We start from the raw sequence: 27,326 nt of genomic DNA on the forward strand, positions 1-27,326 counted from the left end.
TGTCTTTTCTATTTCTTAATATAAATGCAAATTTTAAAATAAAAATAATAAATTGTTTATAAGTTGTTTTTTTAACACTTTACAAACCTGAATTTATATATGTCTTTGTCATGCTTTATTTAATCATTTGCGCTGTATTAGCAAATTTGTTAATTTGGATAAAAACAAAAATAAATAGAAATAAACTAGAATTTTGTCTTTATTTTCTCTTGTAAGTAATTAGTGTCCAGTCCCTCTGAGCTGAAGATGTCTGTGGAAAGAGGTTTGTACTCATCTGCAAGATCCACCTCTATCCTGTGTTTTATATAGTTTACATTTTAGTTAAATAATGTAGCATTAAAAAGACTTGAAGTTGTGTCCGCACGAGGGTTTTTATCTTTAACTAAAACCACAAAGAAACTTATTTTATTTCAGGTAGCTGTCAATGTAACAATTACAATTTTCCTTTCAAATTAAAAAAAGAAACAAATAAAAATAGATATAAAAAAACGAATAAATGACAAAAACAAAACGACTACTTTAGCCAAAAACAGAAAATATAAAAATAAATTCCAATTCAAAATAGGCCTATTAACAAAAAATACAATAGTACTTCAGTGATGTTAAAACAAACTATCCCTCTCTCTCCCTCTATATATATACAGACAGAAGGTTTTTTATATTTGTTTGTGATTTTGCATGGCAAACGATTGAGAATTGGTATTTGTACCAGTTGTTCAGCATTAAATTCCCTACTAGCCTTGTGCTCAAAGTTAAACTTTAAAACTTCCGAACTTTCTGAAGGAATAATTTCATCCAAACTATTAATAAAGTGATATAAGATTACAACATTGCATTCTGAGAGCTGTTCAGCTGATGTGTGTCGTATGATTTATACTCTGATTATACAAACAGAGTCAGAAAGACACGAGAGCGTGAGCATTTCATTGATTTTATTGTTTAAAATCTCATATAGTTTAGTTTTTTACACAGGCAGACAGGATCTGATGGTCTGGAGTTGTGCGGGACGCGTCGAGGTCTCGTGTACAAAAACAAGCACCTGCGACTGACGGGAACAGTGTTTCTGCTCCGATCGCTTTACACCCAAGAGATTAAATATATCATATACTGTATATTACTATCATTTATTCTCCATTTAGAAACAAATAATCGCACCGCGCTTTCCTCCATTATACAGTGAAAACCCAGCGGACGTATACATGGTAAAACAACTCAACATGAAGCTAATCGATGCAAATCCTGACGCGTCCGTCCCTAGTGTACAGATGGGGTTTGTGGGTCGTAACCATTCTGTGCGAGATGAGAAGGTGTTTGGTGAGCGGCAGGAGACGGCCGATGGTCCGAGAGCATTCACATGTCCAGCAGCAGCACCCTAGGGTCCTCCACCACCGATTTGATCTTTCTGAGGAAGGTCACGGCCTCTCTGCCGTCGATCAAGCGGTGGTCGTAGGTCAGAGCCACGTACATCATCGGCCGGATCTCCACCTGGACAAACCCACACAACAACACACGTCAGAGAACAGAGGAGCACCGGAGCTTCACAGCAGCGCTGGACTTTTAGCCAGAAGTCTGTTAAAGCCACAAACCAAACCAAGCAGCGACAAGAAGAATCACAACATGCCAAACTCTGATCTCAAAAATCAGACAAAAACTAAGATTAGGCTGTAATGAGGCAAACTACAATCCCATGAATCACTGCAAATGCCAAATTAAAAACAGAAATATAAAACAATTAAAGCTGTTGATTAGATTCGTAGAAATAATATATTTCAAAAGTCCTGCAAAATATGCATATATATAATATATATATATATATATATATATATATATATATATATATATATATATATATATATATATATATATATATATATATATATATATATATATATATATATATATATATATATATATATATATAGAGTACCGTTCAAATGCTTGGGATGAGGAAGATTTTCAATGTTTTTTTTTTTAATAAGTTTCTTTTGCTCATCAAGGTTGCATTTATTTGATCAAAAACAGAAAAAAACAACTAATTTTGTGAAATATTACTACAATTTAAAAAGCTGTTTTCTATATGAATATGTGTTAAACTTAGGGGTGGGCGATATGGGAAAAATATCATATCACGATTTTTTTTTTAAATATCACGATTCACGATTTTATCACGATTCTTTGTCATGTTAGTTTTACTATTTTGGTTTCACAAGTTGTCTGAGCATTACAGCCAAACTAGAAACACAAAGATGCACAGCAGATATTTAGGCCAAAGTGGGCGAAGATAAAAAATCTTTTTCATCATTTTATCTTTCTTATTAAAAAATAAGAACAAAGATACACATAATATACAAATGCAACAAACAGTGCTTTATTTTCAGGTACAATAGGTGTATTTAGCAGAGCATTCAATGAAATTGAATGAACAAATATAAAAATAAAACACTAGATGGACTGATTCCTAAAGCAACTGTATTAAAGTTTTTCAGTCAAGAATAGTGAGTGATTTTTCTCTTTTGCGTTTTGTTGTTTTGTTAACGTTAAATGAATAGTTCCCCCAAAAATAAATATTCTGTCATCTGTCTGTCAATTCTGTCATAATGTTTTATTTTTATATCATCATTTACTCAAGTTGTTTTAAACCTGAATGAGTTTCTTTCTTCTGCTGAACATAAATGCTATTTTGAAGAATGAGGGTAACCAAACAGTTTCTGGTCCTCAGTGACTTCCATAGGATTTTTCTTTCTATCAAAGTCAATGTGGACCAGCAACTGATTGGTTACCCTCATTCTTCAAAATATCTTCTTTTGGGTTCAGCACAAGAAATTAATAGTGGTTTGGGACAACATGTGAGTGAGTAAATAATGACAGAAATTAAATTTTAGGGTGAACTATCCCTTTAATGACAGTCGACAGCATGTTTAGTGTCCTGTCCCTTTAAGAGCTGCACACATCTAATATACAGGCACGCATCCGCTTCTCTCTTAACCATTTACTTTCATTTTAGAGATAACCAACTCAGTCTGTATGTAAACCTTGTGTGTTTTGACAGTATTAGCGCAAAAGATAAGTTAGTTGAGTAATCAGGCGCTGTTAGACAGGTTTTTAGCGCGCGTGCTTCAGGTGTATGTGCTCAGAACAAGCGCACGTCAGACCAGCGCGTGAATTAAACATTTAACCAGCAAGGCTTGTGTGCAAATAATGTACTTTTGCGATCGTGAATAAGTGCAGTGTCCTGTCAGAGTAACTCTACTGCTGTATGTGGTGTTGTACAGTATATAGAGACGGAGACCAGAACTGTATTTGATATAATGTGTGCTGTAGCACGATACTACCATATTTCCTAAAAAGCAGATCGTGGAGACATTTTTATCGTCCACGATCAAAAATCGTCATATCGCACACCCCTAAAACTGTAATGTATTTCTGTGATCTGCAGCTGTATTTTCTGTATCATTACTCCAGTCTTCAGTGTCACATGATCTTCAGAAATCATAATAATTAAAAGCGCTATAGAGATAAACGTGAATTGATCAAATAAACAGCCTTGATAAGCAGAAGACACTGAGATGTAAACGTGCAATCCTAAAACACTTTGATAAAAAAAAACAAAAAAAATACAATTGTCAGATAAAACATGGCAATAACCCCCCCCCAATAGTGAAAATAGAGTTCCACAGTGGGTGGAGCTTAAGTGCTGTTTTGGCACAATTTTCTGGCCCATCTCTCTGATTGGTGGAGGCTGCTTTGAGAATGTATTTTTTCCTACATGATTTCAGCTGTTAAACATGATTATTTTAAAAATAAGGGTTAGGGTTACCACTGATTAACAAAAATGTCCCTATGGAGAAAATGAATGGAGTGTTCACTTCCTGAACCGACTGTTGACTACTGATGTAAGGCACAGAAAACACAGAAGCGTTCCCATCTAACCTTCCCAGCGATGGCCACGGGCCGGTCAAAGATGCCATGCATGCCCAGAATGGCCGACTGAGGCGGGTTGATGATGGGAGTCCCAAACATGGAGCCGAACACTCCTCCGTTGCTGATGGTGAAGGTGCCGCCGTCCATGTCCTCCACAGCCAGCTCGTTCTTACGAGCCTACGATAAAAACACAGGAAAACTAGTCAGAAACTGACAAGATACAATCTAGCAGAAAAACAGCCTTCTTTCTCTTCTCTAGTTTGTTTAATAATCCAGTCGTCTAATAAATCTGCACATTACTGCTCTTTGCTGAATTACTTTTGTTCTTTGTATAAAAGCGTCTGCTAAATGCATAAAGTAAATCGTGCCCTGATTAACGCTCTTAAAAATGTCATTAGAGTCATCAGAGGAATAGACCGCAGCGTTTTTCAGAAATCGCATGGTTTGATTTTTCCCCTTCACTTGACATCAGTTTTACCAGTGATACCACCGCTGTTTTTTTAGGTCATGAAACATATTTAGCTAAATAAAGATATCTGGGTAGTCGCTCCATTTGCAGCTCAATAAGCACGTCTTCAGACAGCAGCTCACCTTCTCTCCCAGCTCGTTAATGGTTTTCTCTATGTCTGTGAAGTTCATTCCCTCCACTCCTCTGATCACGGGAACCACGAGACCCTGAGAGACGAGAAGGAGAACGTGTTTGACACACAGGGCCCAGAAACATCTACACATTAATACAGCCACGGCGACTGGACTGATATTACAAGACTGAGAAGATAAATATCTGCTGCTATTTAACTGTTATGGAAATCATGGCACTGTTCTCAAGTATGTTTTTGAAAGAAGTCTCTTCTGCTCATCAAGGCTGCATTTATTTGATCAAAAAGATAGTGAAAATAGTGAAATATTATTATAATGTAAAACAGCTGTTTTCTATGTGAATATGTGTTAAACTGTAATGTATTTCTGTGATCTGCAGCTGTACTTTCAGCATCATTACTCCAGTCTTCAGTGTCACATCTAATATACTGATTTACTGCTCAACAAACATTTCTGATTATTATCAATGTTGAACACAGTTGTGCTGCTCAATATTTCTGTGGAAACCGTGATACATTTTATATTTCAGGATTCACAGACGAATAGAAAGTTCAAAAGAACAGCATTTATTTGAAAGATACTTCTAACGCTACAAAAGATTTCTGTCACTTTTGATCAATTTAAAGCATCCCTGAGGAAAGAAAGTATTAATTTCTGCATAAGAGGCATAATAGTGTAGGATTTACCTTTGGTGTCGCGACTGCCACACTGATATCCACATAATCCCGATACACTATCTCTTTGGTCGTGTCATCAATGACTGCACAGATTAAAAACAGCACTTAATAGCTTTCAGTATATATTTGACTTTTTGGAGTTTATATCTCGCGATTGCAGTTCCACAATACACTGTGAAATTACTAAAATTGTTTACGTAATATACTTTACTTTTAGTCACAAAACGACTTACAAATATATGTGTATACTGTATATACTTGTTTATATAAATACATAAATACACACATACAACATATATTTTGAAAATATTTACATGTATATATTTAATATACCAATATAAATTTTTTCTTAAATATATATAAGCATGCATGTGTGTATATCTATAAATACATAAATATACACAGTACACACATATATTATGTAAACATTTTCAATTTGGATGCGATTAATCAGTTGACAGCACTAGTTTTTATTAATATTTAGATTTTTTTTTTTCTTGTCTTGTTTTTAATTTAAAAGTTTTGGTAATTTTGTTGCGTTTGTCATTTTTGTCTTTATATTTGTTTTTATTAGTTTGTTATTTTAAGCACCTAGCTGAAATAAAATAAGTTTAAGTTTTAATTTATTATGGTTAAACTAACAAAAGTTTGTTTTATGCTTTTAGTTTTACTTCGTTAACTACAACCCTAATGGTGCCAACAAGCCTCCAGTCTATTTTAGCGTTCGGTCAGACACGACGGCCTCCAGCAGCTACATGCAAGTATCTGATGAAGAACATGAAATGGTGAGACTCTGGGCAAATATAGACACACACTGGCCTGATGAAACCGTGTTAAACATGCCTGTCTATGTAGGCCAAGCCAATGAGGTTTGGAAGGAAAGAGAGGAGGGGGGGCGACAGAAAGGTAATCTGTAAAATGTGTTCTTTAGACTCGAACAGATGACCACATAACCACACACGCTTACCAGAGGCTTAATCTGAAGTGGTGAGATGCTGAGCCTGAGCTAGCAAGGCTTGAGCGTGTGTGTGTGTGTGTGTGAACGTACCAGCGTTAACGGCAGGCTGGTCTGTCAAAGCGTAGGCCGCCGCTTTCACAAACACAGACATGAAGCCCAGTTTGATGCCATGTTTCTTCAGGAAAGCATCTTTATACTGTTTCCTCATCTCTGTGATGTTGCTGTCGCGGAGGAACACAGAAAAAACGTAAGACACCTGCAACCAAGCATTACAACAAGGAACAGCTACTCGCTCTCATGTCGTTCCAACTAGTCTTCTAGAAAACTCAAAGCAGATGTTTAGCAGAATGTTCACACTGCTCTTTACCATCCAATGAAAGCGTATGTGATCATGGCAGTATGTGACACATGCACTTTTTCCAGGTCTCTGAAATCATGTTTTTGTGTGAGAAACAGACTGAAATTAAAGTTATTTACTCCCAAAAAAAAAAAGAAAAAAAAAGCAAGTCATCAGATCATCAGATGACTTCAGAAGACCTAGACTACAGTGTATTTATAATGGTTAAGATATTTTTCATTCCATTTGGGAGACTGACAGACATGTAACCATGAACTGCTTAAAATATAATATTCAGTAATGCACTGATCTGTTGAAGTGCACTGTACTGAAATATGGTTCAGAAAGTGTGCAATGATGCCTTGAATCAGTTCCATCAGATTGTGTGTTTGGTTGAGTTAATTATGCTGTTTTAGTAAAGCGCTTCAGTTTACAGGTGATCAATCAGTCTTCAGCCCGCGCAGACCAACATTACGGGCAATACTAGGATTATTCAACACAATCATACTTCCTTTAGATGCAAAGCCTGGCATTACATGAATATGATTGGAATATTATCTGAAACAATCATATTGTTTTTAAATGTTTTGTTTTCAAACAAATTAGATTATTAAAAATATATTAATATTTAGAAAAAGAAACATCAAAAGAGAATGATTGTTTGAAATATTCAGGCTTTTCTGTTTGAGCTGATGACAAAATGGACTATTATAGATTATGAAAAATATATGTAAATGTTATTTTTATTTTTTTTTGTCAATGGCACAGCCCTACATTATTGAATATGATTGGAATATCTGAAACAATCATATTGCTTTAAGATGTTTCCTTTTCAAAACATTGATAATGTTTTATTTTTAATCGAATTGGTATTTTTCTTATCAACAGCTCAAATGGCAAAGCCCAACTTTATTATGACTAGAATATTTGTAACGCATTTATATTCATATTGATTTAAAATGTTTCTTATTTCTCATCAACAGCACATTTTTATTTAAATCATGTAATTATCGCCATGACACACATACGCACAAAAATGCCCATTCCTAATTGTTATTTAAAAATCCTTGAAATGTAATCGGTGGCTCTCTAACACAACGCAATGCAAATACTCCACTAAACACTCTTCAGCACTAGCTATGTCTCCATCCACCTATTTTTATGTGCATTTTAGAATATCGCATAAAAAACAAATGCTGGATGGAAACACAAAGATGTGCATAAATTCTAAAACTGTGCATAAAAACCTATGCGCACAATACTACATAAACATAAACCACGATGGAAACACATTTACTGAATAAATTCTACCTTTTATTATGTTTCATCTGCTTGCTCTGAGATGCAAGTAATTCATTATATATGTATATATAAATTGTATAATATATAAATATTCAATGGCTTCTCCTAGTTTTCTTAGTGATATATATTGCCAGTTTATCAGGAAGTGACGATTTTGTTCTCTTTGAAAGTGCTTTAAATACAAAAGTTAAATTTGAATCTTTTTTGGGTCTGCAACAAGCAAACACCTCAGTTTGAGCGGTTCGTGGCATTTAAGGTAAGTCTGCTTACTGAAACAGCAGTGGAGGATGTTGTGGACAACAGTCTGGCCAGGTTTTGAGTGAAAAGGGCCGAGACTGTAATTCTCCATTTTCCTGTCTCTAACACCGTTTAGCCTCTCCGGTTTCTCCGCTAACGGAATTAGGACCGTCCCAAGACACGCGCTCTCAGAGAAAGGAGAGAAGACGCGATAAAAATCTTCACTTTCCAGAGCCTTCAAATCTTATTGGCCTGTCATAATAGCCCATAACGTTCCGGGCGTCTCGCACACTCTCTCTGAAGGCGCGTCTCAGGGGACCCCGGGGCAGATGCTCGCGGGCCGCAGACGAGCGCGCTCCTTCGACTCCAGACCGGCAGAGTCTTCCTCCATCCCATCAATGCCAACGAGATTAGCGGCAGAACACGAACCCCGGGCAGCTGAAAGCTAACACGGCCATTTGCGCTGGGGAGAAATCCTCAAAGTGTCCTCCTCAGGGGTTAGCGAGGGAGGTTGTGGACATTAACGTTTCCTTGTAAATTAATAAAGCCCATTTTGCCCTTCTTATCTTTGTTTTGACCAACATTAGGACCAAATATTTACATTCCGTGCTTTAAGTGGAGATTGGGTTTCAGAAATCTCTTCCTGTAGGCCAGATTCCAATCTATAACCATTTGGATGGGCATTGCGGAGCTTCTAATCAGGTTTGGCCAATAAGCTAAATTTTCACAGGGCCGTCGACAGACCTTCCTATGTGTCAGTGCTCTTTACCACACATTCACAGGCAGACGCTTGGGCACGTTTGCCTGAATTGGTGCTCATCAGGCTTACAAGTCTGTTTTGTGCACAAATATAAAGTATGCATATGTATTAGGGATGGTAAGATTCAACAATTAGCATTGGTGCATCGGCATTAAATTTAACGATGCGATGATCAAAAAGTGTGCATCAGATATAAGTTAACATGGCTGTCTGTCTGAACCAAAGAAATAAAAGTGAACTATCTGTATCATATTGAATGGCATAGCATCATATTTTTACCATTGAATCGCATTGTGTTGAATCAAATCGAAATCGGATTGAACTGCATCATAATAGGGGTGAACCGTATCACATCGCATCGGTAGCTGCTTCATATGTATCTTTAATGCATCATAACATTGGGAATGCATCAATACACATCACATCAGCCTAGGTTGTGGAGATGCACATCCCTAATATGTATGTAACTTTAACAATCATTTATTATTACTCTTAATGCACCGAGTTGGAGTAGATATCTAGACATAATAGTTTTCAGTTGAAAATATTAATTCCTCCATTTTAATCGATTCCCATTTTGATGAAACAAAAAGTTTGATCTTTTCAGTTGATCTGTGAACAAAACGTCACTAAATATTATTTGTAGCATGCCTGACATCTAATGATTGCAATAAGCTTTGTGTAGCCTCACGTGAACCGATCACATCTTACTCTTTACTACTACTTACAGCACCAAATAAACATTAATTAACATCAAGGGTTGGGCTTGAAAGAAAAATAATAACTTACTGAAATTAATCATGTCCCATGTAATCAATCAGTAAATGTTTTAACCAATAATTAGATATCGAATTGCAGGCTAGTGAATCGAAATCAAATGGTGAAATCTGTCTCAATACCTAGCCCTGGTGTCATGTTTCCATCTTCACACTATCCCTAGACTTCCATTTGTGTTATTTCAAAGTTAATCACTTTTTTTCTCTGAGATGTAGAAGATCCCAATAACAAAACTGAGTAGGTGAGCACCAACCTTTGACTGGCAGGGTATTAAAACACATTTCAAAGAAGCAGTGACTGTATAAGCTGGAGTAGGCTGGTTTGCTTTTATAGGAACAAACCTCATATCAACTTCATTGAAGGTTGTCAGCATGGCACAGGTGTTCTGCGCCTCCTTCAGCCGCTGAGCGATTCGCAGTCTCATGCGGTTCATCTTCACCTGCAACAAAACCACAAAAGGGCTGAGCAAGAGAGCGCAGTGCCTCGGCAGAATTTGTGCCATTATATATCAGTTCATGTAAATAACACTGTTAATATAGACACCATTTCAATCCATTTTTTATTTGGCCAAGAGTTTCTTAAAGAGCACAGATTGTGTGATTAGGGCCACTGATTCAACAATTAGGCATAACTCAAAATGTCCAAATGGCATTTAACAGTTTCACATATACATTGCATTTCATTTGGTAAAAGACGCCTTGATAGTTTTTCACTACATTCGTACTGTTCAAGTTCTTGCATTAAACATTTTGAATCAAACGGTGACAGGCTCTACTGGTTTGTAAGGTGGGAAAAAACCTTTTAAGCCATTTCAGATCAAATACAGAGATACAGAATATCAGATGAAGATGATCAAGATCAGAGGTGAAACTGAAGGCATTAAAATCTTGCGGTCTAACATGATCAACTGTAGAAGTTGTTGTGCATCAACTTGATGGCAGAAGTTATGGCACATAAGTAACAATTAGTCTACTTCATGAATAAATGATAAAATATATAGTCTGCTTTAATTAAATTGGTCTAATATTACCCAAGATCCTCCTAACAGTATGAGCACATCAGTGTCTTTGTAATGCACAAAGGCAGCAGTGGCCTTAAACGATAAAGAAGATATATTTAGCATTAAAAGACATGTTTTACTTACTACATCTCAGGAAACTTTTCTAGAGTTAAATATATTTTTGTTGGGAGTAAAATGTCACCTACAAATATCTGCTGATGTACAAACAGTCTGCTGTTCTCATTCAAACTCATGTATTCTAATGTACTATTCACCTGAAATAAATAAATATATATATATATATATATATATAGACAAATTTCATTACGGTTTAAACAAATTTTATAACTGACGAATCTAACAAACTCCCGGACAGACCAAAAAAAAAGGCTGTATAAACAATCCATTTAAATAACCTACTTAAAGTAGGAATCAAACATGCTGCTGAAAAATAGGTCATATACATGCGAAGTGCTTGCCTTGCATTATTTTACTGTTAAACTTAAGCGTGCACTTAATGCGTTAATTTTGCTAATACAGACATATTTGTGAAAAATCAGCTGAATCAATAGGAAGTGCAGGACCAATAAGTACAAACTCGATATTCTTAACATAATTCTTCAAATAAAAGTTCTGTGTTTGAACACGCTTCGTGTATAAAATGTATCTGTACACATAAGAGGCAGTAAAATCACAAGAAATGTACTGGCAATTCTACATTATTTAAAGGTATTCTATTTGATATGATACTGATATTGGATCTGTTGTTGCCAAATAAGTGTTTGTATTTGTGGCCCTGGTGTTCCCTACAGGGTTTCTGCAGGGTTTAATCCAGTGGTTCTCAAACTTTTTTGGTCATTCCCCACTTAAGACAAGGGGGAATTTTAAAGCCCCACCTGCCCCCATCGCCCCAACACAATGCTAATGAAATGCGCAACAAGCTTAACATGTTCCAATTTATTGAACTAACAAGTAGTATCAGAGTAACAAGTTGTATCTAAAATACAAACTATATACATAAAATAACAGAAAGTTCAAAAGTAAAGAAAATAAAAGTGCAGCTGTGTCATCATAACTTGCATGAAATTAAAAAAATAGAGAAAATAAAAGTGCAGCTGTCAAAATTTTTACTAATTTCAAAAATAGAAAAGATATAAAAGTGCCACTTTGCAATCTGTAAAAAGAAAAGAAGAGAAATCCATTCGGCAGGTTATCCCTGCATTAGTGGTTTTTTTCAAGGTGACTGTTATTTTATAACATTCCCGCTTAATGTTTCCATGGCGACGCGTCATATTTGTCACGTGACACACCGCAGCCACAATAACACTGTATGATCAGATCGCCTTAATTTCCTTTTTCCTTTTTTATTTCAAAATATTCACAAAGTTGCTTACCATGTCATCAACTATCTTATATTCCGATTCTCAAAAATGTGTAAGTGAGTGTGTTTGGTCGTTTAAAAACCTTTATAAATAATCTTGATCTATAACGTGAGATGGGCGCCACCATGTTTCTTTGCGACTCAGTTCAGAGAGTCCTGTCTGTCATCAGTTTCTCCCGAAGTACATGCAAGAAAGTGTCCGGTGAACTCCGAGAAGAATAGAGTAAACTTTATAGTTACTTCCACTATGTTTGCCTGATGTGAATAACACACGTCGTCAAATTATATTTGAATAGATTGTTATTGCTGCTTCCACAGACATCAGTGCGTATTTTACAAACTCCAAATGTATTGTTTTACTAGTGCTTATGTGTATTTAAATATCTGAAACCTAAAATAAACATTATTAGGTTGAAAACAATGCATAGTTGTGATATATGACAGCGCTGAGCGCGTCCCTCTCTGGTTCAGCACCAACCAGCGCGCGAAAGCACAATTTGAATCTGGCAGTTATGTCACGTCACTGAACATTCTAAATTCCATATCTGGGACCGTACTCTCAGGAGCACAGAAATAAAAATACCATATATGGGACCAAACCGGATACCGCTCAAAAGGTTAAACATTTCATTTGTAACTATGAATACAAAAATGAAACTGAAATGACGTGTTGACACCGCGCAGTCACTCTCTAGTCTAGTGCGTGGTCTTGCTCCAGATTCCGGAAGATTTGATCTCACGTTACCATATAAGGCATAAAAAGGAAAATTTCCTCCCGTTTGGCGCGCCCCACCTGTCACATCTCTATTCCCCACCAGTGGGGCGCGCCTTTTTATGACCATTATGATTTAAATTTATGACCTACACGAATTACGAAAAATAACTTCAGACAATAACTCAAGAACACAGGAACAACACTTAACAATTGTAAATTGTAACATTGTAAAGTAACAATTATTTTATGGTTTCAAGCCAGTGTTGCCAACTTCTTTCGATGGAAAGTAGCTGAAGCCAGTTTGAAAAGTCGCTAAATGTCGCCAGATGACGTCTTGCGCTAATTAGCATATTCATGACGTCATCGCGTCATAGTGCCCTTTACATTTGTTTGTCTCTGTATTTTAATGCAGCCAAATTCTCAATACAACTGTTTTCCTTTATATATTTTACTGTTTATGTTGTCAGTCAACGGGATAAATATGAAATAGTGACTGAAACGCAGCCCTTTAAGAATACATAACCAGCTCTCCCTTCCAAGAAGTTAGTCTGCACAAAAATCCTAATTTATAATCGAGCCGTCGTCTGATGAAATCAAATAATACACACAAGATAAGACAATTCCTGTGCTGTGATTTCGGCTATATTTGCATGTAAAATTAGAGAAGCAACATAATATCTATTTGAACTGAACGCTCCTCTCAGCCGCTCACTGAACAGAGAAAGAGGTGTGTGCGCGCTGACCTCGCGCCGTTGCGGCAGTACCAGCGATCACAGAGACTCGCTAAGGTTTGTCAAAGAAGTCGCTAGATTTGTCGCTAGTCGCTTTTTTGGAAAAGTCGCTAGGGGGGTCTGAAAAGTCGCTAAATCTAGCGACAAAGTCGCTAAGTTGGCAACACTGTGCGAACATAGACTGTAGGCCTAGGCTACATTAGAACACGGGTTTCTGTGAAAGTCCTTATGACAAGTCTGTTTGCTGCACTGCCACATGGACCTTGTAGTTCTGGAACGCTCAGACAGAACTACAACAGGCGAAACGAATGAATGCCGCCGCCTGCGCATTTTCGGGGGGGAAAAGGCGATGGTAGAACCAATGAATGAACAAGCATATCAATTTATGACGTGGCTGAATGTAATTTATGACCTTGTATGGAAAATCCGGCCGTTTTTATGACTTTTTCTGGCCTAAAATTCTTATTATTAAATTTAAGACGTTTTAGGACTCCGCGGAAACCCTGATTACAGGGTCCAAATCTAAGAATAGTAATACCAGTAAATTGTTTTGGTCCCCATGAGGAAACAAGCTTATAAATCATACAGAATGAAGTTTGTTGAAAACCTAAAAATGCCGGTTGTTTTGTCTGAGGGGTAGGTTTAGGCGCTGGGTTAGCTTAAGGAGATATACTGAATAACGTCTGTACAGTAGAAAAACCATTACACACATAGATTCAACCCATAAAACATGGAAACCAATATTTGTGTGTGTGTGTGTGTATTCATGGTTATGCTTTGTCAGTACACCACATTATTAAGTCAATTCAATGAGAGCGCCATAAAGTTTGTTTATTTTCCAAATAAATGACTGTAAATAGCTGAAAAAGGCATTATTTTGGAGGTCCCCCACACGCCTGCATTAAGGCCTTCTAAAGTAATTGTAACTAATCTGTTTGTCCGGCAATTAAATTAATGTTCAAGTGACAAACAGATCAACCTGAAACAAAAAAATAATAATGCTCACTTTAAAGTGGAAAGTGGTTTTGATTGGTGCATTCATCCCTAGCACTCGAGTCACATGCAGCAAGTGTTTTCAAACTGGGGTATGAAATATATGCTGTACAGTAGTTTGCAAACGTTCAGCATATAACCTGCACAGTGTGTTGATGCAGACTGCAGGTGTGACGCCTCTTACCCTGTGCTCTGATCGGGCGGCTTTGGCTCCGGCGTCAGCAGCAGCAGCAGGAGCTGCAGTGGGTTTGATGGCAGAAACTACAGCACAGACACAAGACAAGAGAGTTGCAGTTAATTAGGGATGCACCAAAATGGAAATTTTTGGCCGAAGCCAAACTGGGCCGATGGCCGAATACCGAACACATTTTTTCCCCCCATGTATTTTGCCAATTTTTTTCATTGCATAATTTAAATAGCCAAAATGTGCTTTCACATTATCACATTGACACGTCTTTAAAAAAATATAAAATGTGACTGAGCAACTGAGCAGATTTTCCTCGCGCTTTGAACCCTGGCTAACGAGCTCGTGCAGCGCTATTTGAATACATGCAGCTCATGCGAGTATTAGAAACCATAACATTCTGCAGTTTATTTACTAATTTATGGGGGGTTCAATCATCACACAGTAAGCAGCAACATCCATCCCTTCCTCTTCTGATCGGAGACATGCGATGCAGTGCTAAACAGTCTCTCGCTGTCGGTGCTTGTAATGATTTTGGCATCTTTCTATTTAAATGCTTCTACACTGGCGACATGTTTGTTGCATTATTGCACACCTCTATTTGATTGCATCACATCATCGTTCAGTACAATTTATTAGGTATTTTCGCTTATTATTCTTATAATTTCGGTTGTCAAAAATTCGGTGCATCCCTAACATTAATATCACAATACACCAATCTCAGCCTTTACTGAATGTACAGCATCTATGATGAGATTTCATCCTGTACACGGAGGAACTCCTGACCTGGTTTGGACTGGATGGGCTGGGCCGGCACAGGGGGTACAGGGGGCATGGTGGTGGGGATGGGCCCTCCGGCAGGAGGAGCAGGAGCAGGGGGAGCTGGAGGAGGAGGAGGTGCAGTCTCTGCTGCAGGAGGAGGTGCTGCTGTCGTCTTAGCAGCTCCAGCTGAAACACAACCAGAGATGAAACCACCGCAGCTCAGCAGCACTTATTTATAATAATAACCACCACTTCCTGCACGGAAAGACCAGACGCTTTATTTCTGGTTATGGTTATTATGAAGACGGACACTTTACATGGGGGATTTTCTTCAGCTAATAAAGCTTTAATAAAACTTAAATGTTGTTATATAAAGTTGAAGTCAAAGGTTTACATACACCTTTCAGAATCTGCAAAATGTTATTTATTTTTTACCAAAATAAGAGGGATTATACAAAATACATGTATATTGTTTATTTAGTACTGACTTGAATAAGATATTTCACATATAAGATGTTTACATATAGTCCACAAGAGAAAATAATAGCTGAATTTATAAGGAGTTTTGGAAAGAGGTGGCTTTTTTCATTTCTCAGATGGTATCCATAAATCTACCAATGAAACAAGAATGGATCAATAACATGTCCTTCTCTTTAGTGATGGGAAAAATAACCTTTATGTTAAAAGGTAAACTTTCTTTTGAGAATATTTGGACACCCTTTATATCATTTATCTAAAATTCAGATTTTGGCAATGTACTGAATGAGACAGGAGACAAGATAGTTTGACACCTGACCTATATCCCATCATCCCCTTTCATAGACGTGCATAAATTACCATTGTTGCATGTGTCGTATTCTCAAATTCCCCTATCATGTCACTACCTAAAATAACCTGCCATTATACTTTTCTTCTTTCCTTTTCCTTGTTTGTTACTGTTTTCATATGCAAAAAAAGTTAAAAAGTATGCAAACTACAATATTGTTGTATTACTGTTATATATTGTTACATCTCAAACAGGTTGTTAAAAAAAAAAGTTTCCTTGGCTTTCATTAAATTGCAGTAATACACAGCTATAAGATAATACACATGTTCTAGCTAGTAAACATCATGTAATCAGTTAAACACACAATGAACATGTTAGGAAGTGACTTCAGCTTATGATTGTAATGATTACAATTTCGTTAAAATATATTAGCAAAAAGAAACATGGCTGACCTCCTTTCTTGAGTCTGAACAGAGGAGTTCCTCCTTCCACTTTGCCTCCGTCAGGAACCAGCAGCTCCTCAATGACTCCTGCAGCTGGAGAAGGAACCTGCACCGACGTCTGCAGGACACACACATCTCACCTTAACTCAACACCACACACACACACACACGCACACACACACACACACACGCACAGTCGCACACACACACTCGCTCGCTCACTCACTCTCACATACTCACTCAACTCATTCACGCTTGCTCACACACTCACTCTCACTCACTCGCGCTTGCTCACTCTCACACACACTCACTCACTCTCTCATTCACGTTTGCTCACTCACACACACTCACTCATTCACGCTCGCTCACTCGCACTTGCTCAATCTCTCACTCGCTAGCACACACACTCACTCACTCACGTTCGCTCACTCACTCACACACACTCACTCATTCACGCTCGCTCACTCACACTCGAACACTCACTCACTCGCTCTCTCTCACATGCTCGCACACACACATGCACACACTTGCTCACTCTCACTCACTCTCTCACTCGCTAGCACACACACTCACTCACTCATGCTCGCTCACTCACTCGCTCTCTCTCACACGCTCGCACACACACCCACTCACATGCACACACTTACTCACTCGCACGCACACTCACTCACTCGCTCGCACGCTCACCCGCACACACACACACCCACTCGCACGCACACACTTACTCACTCGCTCACACACACACGCTCACTCGCTCCCACTAGCTCACTCAGTCGCTCGCTCAGTCGCTCTCACTCACTCAGTCGCTCTCACGCTCACTCACTCACTTACACGTATGTACGTAACACCAAACAAACGCGTTTGCGCCTAGTTTTAAGGATTTTGCTTGGGCTACAACTACTAATTAAAAAAATTGCTAATAAACAATTAGTGGGGAAAAAAAAATCTGATTATTATCCACCTTATTTTTCAACGCGGATATAGGCCGTTTCTGTGAATGTGCGAGACTTCTGGTTCATTAGCCGCTGTAGGGAAATAACGAGAAGAATAACAGTAAACGCGAAAACTGTTTGCACTCCAAACCAGTGTGTTTATAATTAAGATTACACATTAAAGTAATTTGATAAAACACACCAGTTTGCAATATCAAGCAGCAAAAAGAGCTGTTTTGTACAGCTAATAATAGCTGGAAGCAGATGAGACCGGAAGCCGGGCACATCAAATGTACAAATGGCCGCGCCTGCTCTAACGGGAAAAATAAGGTGAATAACTGACTAGTCAGAACATCAATCAGAAGAAAAGGAGAGCAAGCATTTTGATTAAAACAATATTGTTAAACATCAAATTTAGGTTTAAAATGAACCATAACTGAAACTTGAAATATATAGCAACACAAATTATGTTTGAATATGAACTTTCTATATAGTACATACTATTCGGTTTAAGTCATCCAGTTATCTTTCGCCTACTGTTTTATGAATACTATGAATTTAGACATTCTACTCTCTTTGTGTACTGTTTTTCACATACTGTACAATATGGAAGGATTCAATTTCAGATGCAGCGACATTGTTCCTGCAGATCCACCTCTTAGTCTGTGGTTTACAACCATTGTGCTGTGCTCAAAACTGGATGTTTTTAAGGTACATTTTTTATTTTTGTACACAATGTTTAGCATGGAATATATAGACTTAAATTGTGCACACTCTTATTTTGAGCACACTGGGCATGAAAATGTGATTAATCAATTCAGAGATTAATTATTACTTACAGCCCTATTTAGCTAACTACTTGTCAGATTAAATTGCATACATTCCCAAAATCGAGTTTTGTTCCTCAAACTAAACTCAAGGTCTTACATCCTTGAGGTTCAATAACAATTCCAGTCCAGCGTTAGTTAGGGATGATCTTAAGGAAGCCCTGTTATATTAGACAGATTTAGCGTCATGTTCACCAGACCCTGATCAGACAAGTTTCTTAGGGGTAGATGAAATAGGACACGTACTTGCTATCAAAAACAGCCTGGAACAGAAGGCAGGTGACCAGAGAGATGTTATTAAAGGTTGAACTATTTTTAGAGTGACACATTTAAATGCAATGCTCAACACCGCACTAACAGTGAGATGCTACACAATGGCCAAAGATGTGCGTTTGACGAATGTGTACACACATCAACAATTAAACTCGAAGTTACAACTTTCATCCTTGGAAAGTTACAGTATTTATAGAAATCCCTGATTAAGTTAAAAAAAGTGTGCTTCTTACCTTATCGGTCTCAATTTCACAGACAACCTCATCTTCAGAGACTGTGTCTCCAACAGCTAAAGAGACACAGAACAGGGTTAACAGGGTCCAATGGGGTGAGACGTCTGTACTGCACACCTGATGAACTCATCTTACCTTTCTCCCACCTGACGTCTCCCTCTGTGACAGACTCCGCAAACGCTGGCGTTTTTACTGTAATAACTTCATTCCCTGCAATCCAAGAAGACATTTAATGTGGCGTGCTGAAGTTACTGCGGGCCGCTGCATGCTGTGCAACTGTAGAAAGGTGTTAACCAACAGAGAGCTTATACCAAGTCAATAAGTTTTATCAATGTAAATGTCTAAAGAGCAGAAAATGAGCTGCGTTAGTAACACCTCAAATTTTGAAAATACAACTTGCAACAGATCTCCATTACCTTTTACTTCATTTTAGAAAAAACTATTTTGATCACACTGCAAAAAAAGTGAATGTTCTTTTTCTGTATTTTTGTCTTTTTTCCAGGGCAAATGTCTAAAGATTGTTAAACCCAGATTTCTTTCCCAGAGAAGCAAAATGACATAAGTCTTGTTTTCTAAGAAATTGATCAAAATGAAGTGAAGAGTTTGATTAAAACTAGTGCTATCAAACGATTAATCGCATGCAAAATAAACATTTGTTTACATAATGTATGTGTGTGTACTGTGTATATTTATTATGTATATATAAAGACAAATATAGCATATGTTTTGAAAATATTTACATGTATATATTTATATTCATATAATTAATTTATATTATATATAAATATTTAATATAAAAACAAAAATTTTGTTTGTATTTATATATACATAATAAATGTACACAGTACACACACACACACACACACTATTGTGATGAGTCGGCTGCCTCCCCCTAATATCATCACCACCCCGTCCCGTATTCGCCGCCCTTCACCAGGCTCCCGACGGGAGTGGGTGTGTGAGAGAAGAGGGGCGCTGAACAGCCAGGGCTGGCGGCGTGTGATGAGGTGCACCTGATGTGAATAGAGCCTCATCACCGCCGCTGTTTAAATGCCGAGTGCGCCTCTCCTCGGGAGACCGGTCTCTTCCCCGTGCATGCACGCTGGTGTCCTCGCGGGTCCAGGAAGGGAGCGTCGAGAATGGGCCGAGTTCTGCACCCGTACGACGGCTGACGGGCCAGGATTTTATGATTTTGTTTAATAAAAGCCTCTCCGAGGCTTGACGCCACACCCACTGTGTCTGTCGTTTGCTCCTCCCGCCACAATATGTAAACAAAATCTTTTATTTTGGATGCGATTAATCGTTTGACAGCACTAATTAAAACAAGACCAAAAATCAACATGATTCCAATGGAAAAAAGTTTCATAACCCATTGACAGATACTGTATATGTTCTTTAATCAAACTCGCTTCATGTAATCATAAACTGTTTTCTGAGAACTTGAGCAAGGCTTTAATCTTTATTTCTCATCTGAAGTAAATGTATCTTGATTTAAGGATGTTTAGATATTTGCACTGGAATTTGTGCTCCAAGAAAACAAAGACTTTTTAAGGCCTTATACAAATTATACACTACACTAAAATCAAATTATACACGACACCATTTAAGATCAGCAGAAACCCAGCTGAAGACATGATCAAACATAATGCCAAATACAATGGATTTAATTATTTTAGTAAAAGAAATATAATTTTTTTTTGTGTGTGTAATTGGTAACTGAATGTTTTTCTCTCTGCCGTCCGCAGTGGACACAAGCACTTCAGCAACAAGATAAGAGACGCTCCGAGTATGTCCGCAGTAGCCTTTATTTGGCAGATTTTATTACAGGTAAGCTACATTTTTAATAGAGCTAATAATTAAATGTCAGGATGATTTAAAGTGGAAAGCTGCACTCAAACAAGTTTTGCCAGGTCTTGTTTTGTACTCTAGTGTCAAACATTCAACATGATTCATCACATTTTAATATTCCCCGTGTCCAAATCAATGCTGTATATTAGACTGTATATCATCTAGGTAACTGAAACGAGTGCTTCTTTAATGTTTCTCGTATCACACGTGGATGTGACTGGTGCCGTCTTGCATCTCCAGTTATTTACTGCCACTGTGCCACACAAGTAAATAACTGGACACTAAATATTGGTTTAGGTTTAAACATTTTATCAGACTATTTTTTGCTTTTTTTCTGAAGAAAAGCTGCTTTAAGAAAGACAGGAAGAAAAAGTATGCACGTTATCAGCAGTAAATCAGTATATTATTATGATTTCTGAAGATCATGTGACACTGAAGACTGGAGTAATGATGCTGAAAATACAGCTGCAGATCACAGAAATACATTACACTTTAACACATATTCACATAGAAAACAGCTGCTTTAAACTGTAATAATATTTCACAATATTGCTGGTTTTATTATATCTTTGATCAAATAAATGCAGCCTTGGTGAGCAGAAGAGACTTTCAAAACTCTTGACTGCCAAAGAAAATTAATAAATAATTATTTCTTTCTACTTTTGGCCGTCAATGTATCTTAAATATGAGTTAGGTATTTTATTAGCTAACTTGTATTACACTTCAATTTTCACAAAGAAATAAGTTCCCAGCAAGAAGCTCTCAGCCATGAACATGAGTAAGAGATAATACACAGATTAAAGCAAATGGTAAAAATGATAAACATCAGAAAGGTGGACGCTCTGCTTGACCAATCAGAATCAAGTTTTCCAGAGAGCCTTGTAATAATGCTAAATATTTTAAAGTCAATTCGAGACCTCATTTTATGACTGATAAGATCGCTGCAAGACTTTAACTTCTCGTCGTATCGTGACTAAAACGTGAGGCAGAACTGCTGTTGCTGCTGTGCAACACTCTTCAGCGCCAGCATATGACCAGACATTATTTCAGAGATGCAGAGCATGAGCGGATACTTACTGTGAGCGCTTGAGGTGTTGAAGTATCTGATTTGATAGACGCTCGACCGGGTCTCACACTTCCTGAAAATCAACAGCACACACCATCATCACAACACAATCCAGCAGGGATGTAACGATACCAAAATCTCACGACAAGATAATATTATGAAGTCCACAATACAATATTTATTGCGATATTTAAAAAAAGACAAATGAAGAATTGGAACAAAATAAATATTTTTTTTTACATTTTAAAGTATTCCATCTAATGCACTGAGAATTCAAAATTAAGATCTCCAACCCATGTTTAACTAAGAAAACTAATTAGAATAGAATAATAATAACAACAATGACAGTAATAGCCATATATTGCAAAACAACTGCACTGTAAAATAAATATTATTATTGCTTTACATACTGTAGGGAAATTACAACACTTCTTCCCTAATTTCTACACTTGAAAGATATTTTGAGTTTAAACCGCTAGCTTTTTTAAGCTTTTATTTTGACAGAAACATCAACAGAGCTTTTATTTTGAAGGAAAACTCCAGCTTCAGTGAAAACAGGCTTACAGAAACACGTCTCTCTACACATCTAGTGAAACGCTGTAATCATCTGCCGTGAAAATAAAGCATAACTGGTGGCTGTTGCGTTCCCAAGCGCGTGCTAAACTCACAGAACGTGAAATAAACCAGTTCACTGCATTCATTCAGTGTGAACGGAGCCGTTCTGAGACACGGAAAACACCAGATCACCAGCTGATCACATGAACAAAGTGTATGGCACAATATTGTGCTTTCAGATTTAGTTCATTTGACAGATAGCATAATGGCCCAAAACACAACTTTAAAGACCTTTTATGTCAGAATAAGAAGTTTAAATATATTTTAAAAATGACACTTTTTGCCCAGAAGACCTATCGTTTCATTAGACGTCAGTGATACTTACAGGCTGTTCTTGAAGGTGACACACTGGCTCGCCGCTGATATACCTGGAGGAAAAAGCAGACACAGGAACATCAAATCATGTTTGCACTGTCAGAGGAAAAAAGATACAAGACTGTTCAAACTTGTACCTTCACAAAAATATCTATGACATGCAACGCAGAAGAAATATCCTCCACAGTCTCACAACTCACCTGAAGCAGCCCGTCTGGAGAGAACACCGTTACCCTAGAAGAACAAGACCACAGACACCAGAGCATCACTGAGCAGAAGAAGCAACAACAGCAACAAGCAGCAGGAACAATGCTCATCAAGGAACAGGACAACCTCATCTGGACAGACTTCTGACAAACAACAACTGTGTAATATCTGCACCTCACACGTGCCACTGTATGTTTACATCAAACGCACTGAAGACGCTCTGTGACGTCTTCCATACAGATCTGCTCATTAATGCTGCATGTAACTTATGAACACCTGAGTATCTCATCTGGAGAAGGGAACCTTTGAGTGTTTGCCTAAATACAATCTGGTTTAATTGGATCTCTGAAATCGCAAAAATTATGAGAGGAATGCATTATTGTTTTATATTAAAATATAGTATTCAATGTGATAAATAATACTTCACATTTTATAGTTTTTATAATAAATTCTATAGTAAATCTAATACGGTTATATAATTAACTAGGCATTAGCACAACAGGCAAGCGTGCTATTGTACTGAATATCAGCACGGTTTTAATGTGACTGTTGTGCTCTTCCTCCACACGTTCATTTATACTGTACAGGACTTTATTTGACGGAGCAATCAATGATGTTTTAACTGTGCTGTGTCTATTTGAAAGGCTCTATTTTTATTTTTACATTAGACTAAAGACGTTTAAATTTTCCATAAAATGCTCCCTTTTTTGACAATACAAATGAATTACACAAATTAAACAAAAAACATGGATCTCTGGTAAAAAAAAAAAGGGGGGGGGGGGGTCTGGGGTTCATAATAATGCTGTAATGGGTTTCACAGAAGAGTTATAATGCCAACACAACACCGTTCTTCAGATGTGATTGAGTGTCACACACACACACACACACACAGATAAAAATGTGTTCAGCAGCCTGACATCCCTGAAGCTGCATTTTAATTCAAGGAAATCCTACTCGACCTGAATTGCTTACTGGATTTGTGTGCAATATGCATCACATGGTTTGGAAATTAAATATTAAATTCCAAAGGAAGAATAGACATTTTCTTACATAAAGCTTATTAGGTTATTTGAAATAATATATATATATATATATATATTTTTTTTTATAAACAAATTGATGGATTTTAGGCAAGGACATTAGGAACATGATGAACTAAGAGGAAGGATCTCAGCATGTTATGTTTCTAACATACACCAGCTGTTATGCTGTCAGTAACTACCACTCAATCTCACTCTGTAGCAGCGCAAGCAAACATCATGGAGAATCTTCAGCCCACAAACACAAGCACTGCTACAACACTGCATCTGACAGATCAGCACTGAAGGCATGTACAGGCTGCAGTGACACTCAGGCACAAATGGGAGTCATGTGATCCATCTATGTCCAAGTTTGACAGGTTTGCATGGTCAATGGGACGTAATGAAGACCAATGGGGCAGCAGGGAGGACTTCAACAACAGAAGCAGATAAATGTATTACTCTTCAATATTCTTATATTTTTGGTAAATTATAGATCATGCAAGCTGTGGTTCAGTCTTAGTTCTCAGCTACATAAATGTCTCTCAATACCACAATTGTATTGTAAAGTGCTAGGATTTATTACAGATATATATAAAAATACAGAGTTTAATCTGCAAATTAGATGAAATGTTGAAATTAAACACACCTATTTTAAATATTAAAAATGTATTACTTTTTTGGGAAGCGGTGCTAATTTCAGCTATAGCCAGTAATCTCAATATAACCAAATTATTAGTGGATGATTCTGCATCGATGCAGTAATAGACCATAATCAATTATAGCCTACTGACGTCATTCCCATACGAGCTTGTTACGCGAGTATTAACACATTTACCCACTATTTTATAAATCCGAGATCTTTAGATATGCTTTAATTTCTGCCGTTTGGAAAGCAGTACATATTAGATTCATGAAAATCACGTACTGACAGACTTTCACATGAGCTTTGTGGGGTTTTTTTTGTCCTGAAGCTCGATCGTGGCTGTATCTCTGAATAATGATATATTAGGAAATTGATGTAAACAGAGTCAGTTTTCAGAACAGGACAAAACATCTGATGTGTGGAAACAGATCTGTGCTTTAGTGTGAATGCCACGGTCTATGATCTCATCAGTAATAATAATAATAATCAGACGGCAATAATGCTGAGGAAAAAAGACAAATCCATAATGATTGTGTAAACTTTCAGACACTGAGAGTCATTTTTGTTTATCACTTGTCATTGTCTTTTTCCCCGTTTATTACTTGATATTTGCTTGTATGTTTTGAAGCTAGATTTATTTGATCAAGTTATTAGCAATTGTTTTGATTTAGGGCTGCCACTAACTACTATTTTCATTTCGATTAATCTATCAACTAATTTTTCGATTAATCTAAACCGCAGCATAAAATGGCTGCCCACTGCTCCAGGTGTGTGTTCACGGTGTGTGTTCACTGCTGTGTGTGTGTGTGTGTTCCCTGCTGTGTGTGTGTTCGCTGCTGTGTGTGTTCGCTGCTGTGTGTGTTCGCTGCTGTGTGTGTTCGCTGCTGTGTGTGTTCGCTGCTGTGTGTGTGTGTGTTCGCTGCTGTGTGTGTGTGTGTTCGCTGCTGTGTGTGTGTGTGTTCGCTGCTGTGTGTGTGTGTGTTCGCTGCTGTGTGTGTGTGTGTGTTCCCTGCTGTGTGTGTGTGTGTGTTCCCTGCTGTGTGTGTGTGTGTGTTCGCTGCTGTGTGTGTGTGTGTTCTCCCTGCTGTGTGTGTGTGTGTGTGTTCCCTGCTGTGTGTGTGTTCGCTGCTGTGTGTGTGTTCGCTGCTGTGTGTGTTCGCTGCTGTGTGTGTGTGTGTGTTCGCTGCTGTGTGTGTGTGTGTGTTCGCTGCTGTGTGTGTGTGTGTGTTCGCTGCTGTGTGTGTGTGTGTGTTCGCTGCTGTGTGTGTGTGTGTGTTCGCTGCTGTGTGTGTGTGTTCGCTGCTGTGTGTGTGTGTTCGCTGCTGTGTGTGTGTGTGTTCGCTGCTGTGTGTGTGTGTGTGTTCACTGCTGTGTGTGTGTGTGTTCACTGCTGTGTGTGTGCACGTTGGATGGGTTAAATGCAGAGCACGAATTCAGAGTATGGGTCACCATACTTGGCTGAATGTCACTTCACTTCCCTTCACGTCACTTATTATTACACATTACTGTTTAATATTGACCAAGCACCATTTCATTCAAACGTACTCTTAATCTTTAATATTTGTCCATCTCTTTAGGACAGAAATGCTATAGCTGCTGTAATTACATGAATATGTGGAGATCTATCAGTGTAACTCAGAGTGAGGGGTTGAGCTTTTATTGTGTAATCGTGATGTATTCTCCTGTGTTTGAGTAGATTTATTAATGATTTACCTCACAAATCTGATGAAATGGCGCACGTTGCATTCCCAGATGAAGGTTATAATAAACCCAAACTCACAACAGCATGCAGAGATGAGTTTGAGTCGCTCCACATGTAAATAATATCAGTTTCTGTCGATCTTAACCTACACGCATGTAAATAATTAAAGAGCATATACTGTGTTAGAACTGCATCGCATATCATTATTTAATTAAATCATAGCGTTTGTGCTTAATTATGATTTTTAAATGGGTTTAATATATCACGCAGCCTTTTAAAGTAAAGTAGTCTAAAAATGGATTCTCGTCCGTGAAATGCGTCACTTCCGGTAGTCGACGCGAGCAAAATGAAGTCAACGATTTTTAAAAAGCGACTAGTCGACTAAAATCGACGAATCGTGACAGCCCTATTTAGATGAATCGATTAATTAGTCGATAGATGAATCGAAATATAAGTAGTCGTTAGTGGCAGCCCTGCAGGTGATGACTGACACAGGAACACAAGTCAAACAGCACAGGTGAAAGCAGTCGGTCACGTGATCAGTGTGACAGCAGACCTCACTCATGTAGTCTGCATGTATTAAAGCACGATGAACACGTCATATATAACACACGAGCAGCTGCTGTAGAGGTCATTAACACACTTTCTCTCTCTCTCGGTGTGTCCTGCTGCCCTTGAGCCCGCGGCCTACAGCTCCGCGCCATTCCGCTGACGGTTAACGCTCTTTCAGACACTCCGCGGCACACACACACCGGACACACACACGTTACCTGCCGCAGGGCGCTGATCGAGCGCCCGAGGCTCCAGGTGAGACTGCGGGAACGGGATAACATGTCGTCGGGGTGGACCGCACGTACTGCAGCTCTCACAGCACAGGAAACAGCGCCGCCGCCAACCGGAAACCGCGCGGAGCATACCACGATGAGTCAGAGAGGGGAGAGTGGAATGTACCATTGATTTGACACTTGTTTTACTCTTTTATTTTCGCTTTTATTGCAGTCTTGACAACAAGGGCAATAATATCAAATTACATCAACATAAATATACTAATAAACAAAGCCAATAAAAAATCATAAGAAAATAGGAAAAGCAATAAGAA

At 37.9% G+C, this 27,326-nt stretch overlaps 1 protein-coding gene across 1 annotated transcript; it reads right to left on the minus strand.

Annotated features, from left to right (window-relative positions):
- Positions 1-915: 915 nt before the first annotated feature.
- Positions 916-27,127, minus strand: LOC306850518 (dihydrolipoyllysine-residue succinyltransferase component of 2-oxoglutarate dehydrogenase complex, mitochondrial-like). The gene is made up of 15 exons (XM_079386184.1): positions 26,998-27,127; positions 22,854-22,887; positions 22,664-22,706; positions 21,735-21,796; positions 18,945-19,019; positions 18,810-18,865; positions 16,554-16,662; positions 15,360-15,521; positions 14,574-14,650; positions 9,911-10,008; positions 6,247-6,377; positions 5,208-5,281; positions 4,513-4,596; positions 3,931-4,098; positions 916-1,485 (listed from the first exon to the last, which is right to left on the minus strand). The coding sequence occupies exons 1-15, from the start codon at positions 27,058-27,060 to the stop codon at positions 1,351-1,353; spliced, it is 1,371 nt and encodes a 456-aa protein (XP_079242310.1). The 5' UTR covers positions 27,061-27,127; the 3' UTR covers positions 916-1,350.
- Between the last annotated feature and the right edge of the window lie 199 nt (positions 27,128-27,326).

This window comes from Barbus barbus (genome assembly GCF_936440315.1).
Source record: "Barbus barbus genome assembly, chromosome: 30".
Lineage (NCBI taxonomy): Eukaryota > Metazoa > Chordata > Actinopteri > Cypriniformes > Cyprinidae > Barbus > Barbus barbus.